General features: G+C 42.2%; 1 protein-coding gene across 4 annotated transcripts in view; it reads left to right on the top strand.

The window, feature by feature from the left end:
* Positions 1-9,549, top strand: part of svila (supervillin a) — a 49,183-nt gene extending 39,634 nt beyond the window's left edge. For all 4 annotated transcript variants that reach the window (XM_086307321.1, XM_086307322.1, XM_086307323.1 and 1 more), the window contains 11 exons: positions 105-384; positions 2,303-2,457; positions 2,591-2,696; positions 2,800-3,007; positions 3,088-3,221; positions 4,966-5,121; positions 6,600-6,743; positions 6,909-7,030; positions 7,143-7,298; positions 8,422-8,442; positions 8,759-9,549. In XM_086307321.1, coding sequence (XP_086163447.1) covers positions 105-384; positions 2,303-2,457; positions 2,591-2,696; positions 2,800-3,007; positions 3,088-3,221; positions 4,966-5,121; positions 6,600-6,743; positions 6,909-7,030; positions 7,143-7,298; positions 8,422-8,442; positions 8,759-8,845 — 1,569 coding nt within the window. In that variant the 3' untranslated portion in view covers positions 8,846-9,549. The remainder of the gene's footprint in view (positions 1-104; positions 385-2,302; positions 2,458-2,590; positions 2,697-2,799; positions 3,008-3,087; positions 3,222-4,965; positions 5,122-6,599; positions 6,744-6,908; positions 7,031-7,142; positions 7,299-8,421; positions 8,443-8,758) is intronic.
* The last annotated feature ends 252 nt before the right edge of the window (positions 9,550-9,801 follow it).

Below are 9,801 nucleotides of genomic sequence, written 5' to 3' on the forward strand. Positions count from 1 at the left end.
AACACTTTATTCTACCTACATCCTCATTTTTTGTTTTTGTGGGAGTAACATGCTTCAGCAGATTCAGCACACTTATTTCTTTCTTCTACTTCAATCCCCACCAGGAGCAGCCCACCCGTGATCAGCCCAGTGCGTGCAATACCTCACTGATGCTGACCCTCCATCAGACACCCGTCTGCACCATTCTGGATGGCTTCAATGTGGGCCGGGGCTACGGCCTGGTGGAGGCAGAGGAGTGGCGCAGCTACGAGATCAGCACTCTGGCAGTGGAGGTCTGGCACATCCTGGAGTTCGACTACAGCCGCCTGCCGCGCCAGAGCATTGGCCAGTTCCACGAGGGTGACACCTATGTAGTGAAGTGGAAATACATGGTCAGCACTGCTGGTGCGTACTGAGCACATATATTCATGTAAACCTTGTAATTTTGCAGTAGTTGATGAACTGCATTCCTAAAGGACCACTTTAGTCAAAACAGACTTGTTTGTGTAGATTGTGTCCAATCTACCACTTGTGCAGGGATGTGTTTAGAAGAGTCAATCATTCAAACCGGCCAGCAGATGGAGTTGTGGAGACAGTATATCAGTCATGTTTGTTATAATTTCTTCATTTGTATGCAGAGTTTGCACATAATGTTTTGCTTTTTCCACTGCTAAAAGTTGTCTTATTGAGTGAGTTGTAGTATTGACTACAATACTGATACATTTATTTCCAGTTTACCTAAACCACAGAACCACAGGATCCTTGATTTTATGTCTGTTACTGCAGATCTAGGCCAATTTAACCACATAGCACATCCTCTCTGACTCAGAGTACTTCCAAGAACACCAAAGTACACCTTTGGGGAGGACTGTTGGTGAAATCAGTTATGTACCACGCAGCCAAATGTCTGCAGATTCAGTGAAGCTGGCTCAGCTCCTGCCGCTGCTCTTGACTTGTGAAGCAGAATACCACAAACTCCAGTTTTATGTTACAGATTAAACAAACTAAATGCTTGTTAGAATACAAGAGGGGGAGAGTACAAGGAGGAAAGAAAGAGTTGGTTTCACCACTGCTGTGATCAGTTTTAGACAGCCACAGAAAATCAGTGGTTATGCTGGACCTGTCTGCTGTGTTTTAATTGAGTAGTGCTGTGTCTGGTGCCATGGTGGTACACTACTGTTTTTTCCCAATACTCAAATTCTGTTCTGTCAATTCTGTAATACTACTTGTATATTATTACTAATATTATCGTGTAAGCTACATCCAAAATTCCACACTAACGTGCCGTTAGCATGTGAGAATGGTATGAGATTTAGTTTGTTTATAGGGACCTTTTTCAGAATATAAGCAGTAGCAAAGGTGATGGTCTTAATCTCTCATACAATCAGTCTGTGCTTTGTAGGTGGGTCTAACTATGGTCTATACTCTATTCCAAGATCAGAAGAATTATGTGACAGTCGGTCTGTGATATCTTCGGCTTTGATCAAATGTCTATAAATCAGTCTCACTGCTGCGCAGCCTTCTTGAAATACCTCAGAAGCATATTTGAGCGGTTATGTTGAAGCAGCATCTAAATGAACTCTAATTTAAACGTCCACCAAGACATAAAAACCAGATGTATAAAATCACCAGCCACATCTGATTAAAGGCTGCTTGGCAGCCTTTGCCTCAGAACAGGGTTTTAAGAAGCTTTGTTCTCCTGGAAGTTGTACTTCCAGCGGTATCATTGCTGTTGTGGAATTCCCCCCAGATGTCGATTCATGAGCACCAGGTCTCTGTCAAAGAGTTTTGGAAAAGGGCACCGACTAAAAAATCGATACAGAAACAGACATTTAAATTTGACTTGTTGTTCTGTTACATAATCTGCTATATTCTTTGTGGTTATTGCCTAGCAACATTGAAAAGATTGAGACCACACATTACCCAAATGACCTAAAATTGGACTCTGCAGAAAGCTTGCCAAGTTCGAAGCAGATCAGACATTTATTGATTTATTAGAGAGCTCGTTTGTTCATTGAGTCACACACCAGCTTCATGCCTGCAGATACAAAAACCTCTCATCAGCTCAGAGATGACAATCATTTCGGATCTTCATAACTTGAACAGGATTTTTTTTTTAATTCATACCGTAGATGGATCTACTAAAATTCTCAGGCGAGTTTGAATCCTGATGACTTTAACCTCAAGGTCAGAGGACCTAGGATATCCACATTTATATCACAGGTGCATCTACTAGGACACTGAGGAGCAGCATGTATGTTCATGAATCATGGTTTTGTGGCCGTGTGCAGACACAGACCTCAGATGAATGTCTCCCTTACAGTTGGGAAGAGACACAACCCGGAGCAGCTGAAGACGACAGGAGCGGGGAAGGAAAAGTGCTGCTACTTCTTCTGGCAGGGCCGCAACTCCACCGTCAGCGAGAAAGGAACATCAGCACTCATGACGGTGGAGCTGGATGAAGAGCGTGGAGCACAGGTACAACAAGAGCGTCTGAAAGACCAAGTTTGCATGGAATAGAAATTTGTTTCCTGCCTTTCTTAGTCTACAGTTTCATTTTATGGGAGTATGATTGCTTTGACATCTTTTGTTTTTTTTGGGGGTTTTTTAGGTTCAAGTCCAGCAGGGAAAGGAGCCTCCATGTTTCCTGCAGTGCTTCAAGGGAGGGATGGTCATCCACTCAGGAAAGAGGGAAGAGGAGGAGGAAAATTCGCAGAGTAAGCCTACTACAGTGGACAGCTTTTAACTTCTTTGTTTTAAACACCTCCAAATAACTTGGCCATCTCGTTCACTTCCGTTCATCTGCCCTCTTTGTCTCAGATGATTGGCGTCTGTACTGTGTGCGTGGGGAGGTGGAGGTAGAGGGCCATCTGCTGGAGGTCGCCTGTCACTGCAGCAGCCTGCGCTCAAGAGTCTCCATGGTGCTGCTGAGCATCAGCCAGGCCCTCATCTACCTGTGGCATGGCTGCAAGTCTCAGGTGCACACGCGGGAGGTGGCGCGCACTGCTGCCAATAAGATCAAAGAACAGTGAGTGCAAACCTCTGTTTTCCACTTGTCAGGAGTTCAGTTGTGACCACGTAGTCTGACACACTCTGTTTTTTTTGCAGTTGTCCTTTGGAAGCCGGCCTTCACAGCAGCAGCAAGGTCACCATCCAGGAATGTGATGAGGGAGCAGAGCCCACGGGCTTCTGGGAAGCCCTCGGGAGGCGGGACAGGAAAGCCTACGACTGCATGCTGCAAGGTGGGAACACTTGTCAAAATTCTCCTTTCCAAGTAAAAGTCCTGCATTCACAATTGTAGAGAAAGTACTTCACTCATTTCAGGCATTTCTGAATAGTATCACTAGTAAATATGATATTCTAAGCTTAAGCTGTGGTGGTCAGTGTTCAAAGCAGGATTTTAAATCACACTTTAGCATAAAATAATGCAGAATAGCATTATAATATATAATGCTTTTTCAACTCATGACGACAGAGATTAGATTTTCAGTCTTTTAAGCCCAAAATTTGTTCCTGATTACCTCTAAGGGACCTCTAAAACATCAGTAAATAAATTATTAAAGGCAAAAATGCTGATTTGCTCCTGGAATTACTGAGCACATGAACTCAATATTCATCTTCACTGAACTAGTAAATATCATATCTGTTCAGAGGTTATTCCCCTGAAAGATATTTTTAGTGTTTTTAATTAACCGATGGCTTTTATTACTTAGTACGACCAAAAAAAAAAGAGTAATTTCAGCAGTCAAGTGCAAATCTTGATCTATAGCAGTTTTAATACTTAGAAAAGTATAAACGACATAATAATGTGCACAGATGATACGGATCCAGATCTGGGAAGCTTTGGGAAGAATTTAATTTGTGTAAGAGAGCAGAATTATTTTACATCAAACCTCCAAAAATGCATGTCATTCTGTAATAATAAAAACTGGAAGTCATCTTTTTTTGATGTTAAGAAAATATCACAAGCTAAACACTTAATGCAGATCCATGGACTTATTTTTTTCATCTGTGCCTGCAAGTCCAAACACTGCAGCCTCACATAATATTGTTTCTTTATTGTCCTGTTCTGATGGAGACTACGGATAATATTGTTAAATATGACATTTATTGTGGCCATGAAATCATCTTCTTGTCACATGATACCATAAAACGGTAACAAAATGGCAACGGCACTCTGGCTGCTATTAAGTATCAGGATTAGATTCTTGCGCTGGTGCAGGTAGTCCTGGGCATCATGTGGTGAGAGTAAGCAGGCAGTTCCTGGAGGATAAAGGAATTGACACCATTGACTGGCCCCCACGCTCGCCTGACCTAAATCCAATAGAACATCTGTGGGACGTTATGTTGTGGTCTATCTAACGCCACCAGGTTGAACTCGGGCTGTCCAGGAGCTCAGTGAGAGGCTGGGCCAGATCTGGGAGGAGATCCCCCAGGACACCATCCATTGTCTTATTAGCCACATGCTCCAACGTTGTCAGGCATGCATACTAGCATGTAGGAGTCATACAAACTACTGAGTGCCATTTTTGAGTTGTTTTCAGGCTGTCTTTGATTTCAGCTGTATGTAGTTTGATGTTGTAATTTTCGTTTCCATCAAAGGATGTGGCATCCTTTTGTTCCTAATACGTAACCTAGGTTATATCGGGATATGATCAAATCTGATGTGATTTCAAAGTATTCCTTTTATCCATTTATTTTTTGACTAATATATTTGTTAAAAAAATTTTCAAAAGCAAAAACCATTGAATGTATCCAGCTATTTAAAAAAAAAAAAAAAAAAACCCACACGAATTACTGTGATTTCACAGCTGTTCATATAATTCAGATTTTAGATTGTGGTAGAAAAAACATATTTAAGCTCTGTGTATTAGTACAGTATACAACAAAAACACAGCACTTAAGTAACTGTACGTATTAATTCTTTTAACTTTTTTCAGCTGTAAATTTGTCATTTCGTTGTCTGTTTCTCCCTCTGACCCTCAGATCCAGGCAGATTTAATTTCACACCTCATCTGTACCAGCTGAGCAGCAGTTCAGGAGAGTTTGCAGCTGTGGAATTTCTCTATCCCGCCAGAGATCCCAAGCAGGTCAACTCCATGCCCTTCCTACAGGAGGACCTGTATGCAGCTTCCCAACCAGGTACAGTAGACACACACGGTGTCTGCACTCATTTTGAAGCAGCTTTAATCTCTTAACACAAGTCCAGAGTTTTCTTGAAACAGGTTTTCAGGCTGAACAACAACTTTCTAAATGTAGTTGTCTATTGAGGGATGTGACAATTAACTTGTGCTCGAGATTTTAAGTTTGCTGATGTCATCAGCTGCATCCAGAGTGCTACAAGTAAGGGTCGCACTTTGGACATGGTTGATAAAGTATTTTTAATATGAAAACAGCTTTAGAAATTCAGCTAAACTCAGCAGAGAAGACCAAATATTTTTAATAATTGAAAAAGAAGTAGAATCTCAAAGGGCGGTGTGATTAAGGATTAAATGTTTGTAATGTCTGCCAGAATCACTTCCCTATAACTTAAAGTTACTTCCATAACTCCAGTTCTCAGAATGAGATGCATGAGACCCCTCACTATGGGGTGTGACTCCTTGCAGGGTTCAAATAAACCATTTATCTCCTTTAATTGGCTGCTGATTGGTTGGTGACCACAATAACCAACTACCATTAAGTAGCTTGCACTACTATGCAGTCATTATTCAGGGTAAGCACTTCTTTTGTCTTTTTTGTATCTTTTTTCCTGTTGTCCTCCCCTCACCCCCAGTTGGTTACAGCAGATGGCTGTTCCCCTGTGAGCCTGATTCTGACAGATGTTTCTTCCTGTTAAAAGGGAGTTTTTCCTTCCTACTGTTGCGAAGTGCTTGCTCAAAGGAGGTTGTCTTCTTGTTGGGGTTCTCTCTGTATTATTGCTGTTTGTTTTTGCCAGAAAAGCTTATCTCAGTAGTAGCAGTAAGGGCACAGACCTGAGCATTGCTTGAGGCTACACTTGGAGCAGAAGCGTCCCATCGCTGGAGACTTTTCAAGCAAAACAAGCAGCCCTGGTGTCTTTACTCGATACTTTGTTCCAACGCACAGTTGAGCCCAGAGGAAAGAGGGTTCAGTCACTGCTAGCTGGAGTGATAACAAGGAGGACTGTATGTGATGCCTGCCATTTTAAACTACCTTACCATGCAGCTGTCTGTAGAGAGTTAAGCTAACTAGCCTGTTTAGCCCTCGGTTGGGAGATGATCCAAAACAAGAAGAGTTGTTTGAATAATAACAGCGTAGTGGTGCACGCTAGTTGGTGGATGGTTCTGACCAACATGGTCATTGCAATCACCAGCCAATCAAGAGTTGCATGAGGACATAAATGCTCGTGAAGGGATACAGATTGAGGCACATCCCATAATGAGACATTGAAATGAATGCTAGGAATGACAACTTTAGTGTGTGCTGAGAGTTTTCACCAGAACCAGCAGGTCTAGGTTTTCAACTGTTAGGACAAATCCATCAGTCATGTCCAGCGCTGCACTGAACAAAAATGACCACTTAACTGAACACTTGGAAAATCTGACAATGAAGCATACCAGATGTGATCGTCTTTTTTTTTTTTTTTTCCACCTATTTATCAGCCCTGTTCCTGGTGGACAACCACCATGAGGTGTACCTGTGGCAGGGCTGGTGGCCTCAGGACAGTGAAAGCACTGGCTCGGCCCGAATCCGCTGGGACTCGGACAGGAAGTGTGCCATGGAGACGGTTCTGCAGTACTGCAGAGGTATTCCACTTTCTTCCTAATAAATATACAACCCATCCAGTAGTTGTGGACACTTTTGCTAAACCAACCCCAGGATCTTGGAACCCAGATAAATAAATGAAATCTTGGTTGTTAATGAAGGATGTTTGCTTGTTTTAAAATGCATTTCTTGCGTTTTCTCCTCAGAAAAGAATGAGAAGAAGCCTCCCAAAGCATATTTGATCCACGCTGGTCTGGAGCCACTCACCTTCACAAACATGTTCCCCAGCTGGGAGCACAGAGAGGACATCGCTGAGATCACTGAGAGGGTGCGTACTAATATCAACATATGAAGCAAATAGTGCACAAGTCAAAGACTCGCATACAGGTCCGTCTGGATATCAGCTCAAAAAAATTATGTTGTATTGTTTTGGTTTCTAGGAGGCAGAAATTTATCATCAGATTATTCTGGTGGAGGATGTGTTGGCCCGGCTCTGTAAGACCACATATCCGCTGGCCGATCTCCTAGCTCGGCCGCTGCCTGAGGGAGTGGATCCCCTCCGCCTGGAGGTCTACTTGTCTGATGAGGACTTCCAGGTAAAAATGTCCAGTGTGAAGAGCCCGTGATTTATTTAAAGGTTGCTTCGTTTTAGAACTGATAAATGACTTGTCAAAAAGTCTCTAAGAAAACATTTTCCAACTAAGCTGACAACAATCTTTTTTTGTAAAGTTGGTCTGTGTTGGCTTGTGAGTTAGTTGGCTTATTTCAGTCAGAAGAACAACAGCCTTGGGTCGATTTAGGTCACCACCATGAATCAAATTACTTGCTGATGTCAGCCCTCCACTTTTAAATTTGGCCAGAAGGGCTTTATTAGCTCTAGCTTCCCTCCAGCTAATGATGGTCAGCATTAATTTACCTGGTAACTTGGGCATTACGAGCTAACCGCTCTGAAGCCACATAAGTTTGTGTCCTCATAGAGTTTCTCTGGACTCTGTTGTGCCGGTCACAACATAGATTGACTACATCGACTGTAGTCTAGTTTTAGAATACTAAATGTTAGTATTCACTACTGTAAAACACTGTAAGAGAGCACAAGACAGGCACTTAGGGAAGGAGCGGCCTTTTAATTTTCCAGAAAATCTGTCATAGGAGGTGAGGAAGCACCAGGAAGGAACCTCAGTTTTTTTGTTTTTAAGTTGTTTTAAGTTCATTCATACATAGGCAACAACAGGTAGTACAACCTCTACTGAAGTGCTGCATACAGTACATTAAGTAGTTGCTTGTTGTGGTGAACCAAGACAGGATCGCCTCCTAATTTTGCAGCTCAGTCAGCACTTCAGGGAAATTGTCTTTCAAGTCATTGGTTTGGTTTAATGACCCAGAATGTTAGCAACCTTCCCCAGAGCATGAGTACTGCTGTTGCACCTTTTGATTCTCCAGCTTATCCTCTCTGTTTGTCTTTTCCTTATCTGTGACTCTCAGCTGAGGTCATGCATCTTTGCAGCCAGCGTGTAGTTTGACTTTTTTCAAACAGCTGGACAGTGTATGAGTCAAACGTTACTTCTCACTTCTGTTTGTTTTTTAACGATTTTTCTCTTGTTTATTCCTCCTTTCATTCCTTCTGACTCTCCAACTTCTTCCATTTGTTTTTAATGGTGTCATGTTTCGCTCCTTTTGTCCCTTCATGAACTTACCTGTTTCACTGATTCCACCCTCCAGGGTGTGGGGGCTTATGGGAAGGTGAGTTGTCTGATTTGGGATGTTCACTCCTTGTTCAGCATTGTCACCCATTTTCTCTCCTTTCTAACACCGTGTTTCTACTATAGCATGTTTGGTTACAGGCTGTTCACTCACAACTCACACGCGTGTGAACTGAATCCTGGAGTTGTGAGCACTTTGGAAAATCGAATGCGTCTTTAACTTCACTGATGCATGAATGTGTTCAGATGTTTGTCACTCACAGTGCAGGCTACAGGACTGAGTACTTTGAGTTTGCGATCAGTGTGTGCAGCAGAGCGTCGTGTCTGTTTGATTCTGAGTGTGACTGATCCCACAGAGAGCCCTGGAGATGAGCAAAGAGGAGTTCGGCGCTCTACCCGGCTGGAAGCAGATGAACTTGAAGAAAGCCAAAGGACTTTTCTGAATGATGAAAAACTGGGCGCTGCTGATGTCATCAGAAAACTCAGACTCCAAGGGTGGGGCTGCCTGGATGTGTGGGGAAAAGATACTCCAGTGTTTTGGTTGTAGGAGAGGATTGTGAGTGGATGCATGTTTTAATGGCAGTCATGTAAATTCCCACTCTGTTAATGTATGTACTTGTGTACTTTGAGCAGGAGCACCTTACACTGTCAGCCTTGCAGCCATGTTGGTGTCGGCAGGTCTGTCAGCCTGCTGAACTCCCTCCACATGATACTCTCTGCTATGTATGTCTGTGCATTAAAAATAAATTATATTTATATTACATCCATGTAGAATGTTTTTAAAAAAAAAAAGAAAAATCTCAACAGATATTGAAAACCTAACAAAATAAAGTGTATAATAAATGTTGCAGAGGTTTGTGTCTCATGTTCCAGCTGTACAGATCACCATTTGCTGTTTACTGATCAAATGAAGCTCTTGATATGAATGACGGTGTCATTACTGTGGGACAGATACAGACCTGATTAAAGGCAAACAAAGGATGATGATGAAATGTTTGATTTTTAATTCTTTCAGTGTATAGTGCCTTGCTTTGTACAGTTTATATACAGATCCTAGTCTGCATTTTGGAGACTGTTTTGTGATATAAAGATGTATTCTAGAAATAAACCTGGAAAGTTTGATATCTGAACATTCTGGGTTTTTTCATTTTTCTTTCATCTTTTTCAGCTGACCAAACAGACACTACATGCACTCCAGTTTCCTGTCAAACCCTTGTGTTTTTGGAGTGATCCTCAACTCACGCGGCTGATGTCGCAGTGGCCATGTCCTTCTTTGATAGTGAAAATGATTTGTCTCGCGTAAACATTAAAGTTCTGATTTATCCATTTGTCTGTGTAAGATCTGACCTACTCCCATGAGGTTCATTGACATCACAGGGAGAGCTCGTTCACTTTTGTG

This window comes from Aulonocara sp. 'chitande type north' Nkhata Bay, linkage group LG9 (genome assembly GCF_057382095.1).
Source record: "Aulonocara sp. 'chitande type north' Nkhata Bay isolate Kocher_YH1m ecotype deep benthic linkage group LG9, A_spYH_male_GT1.1, whole genome shotgun sequence".
Lineage (NCBI taxonomy): Eukaryota > Metazoa > Chordata > Actinopteri > Cichliformes > Cichlidae > Aulonocara > Aulonocara sp. 'chitande type north' Nkhata Bay.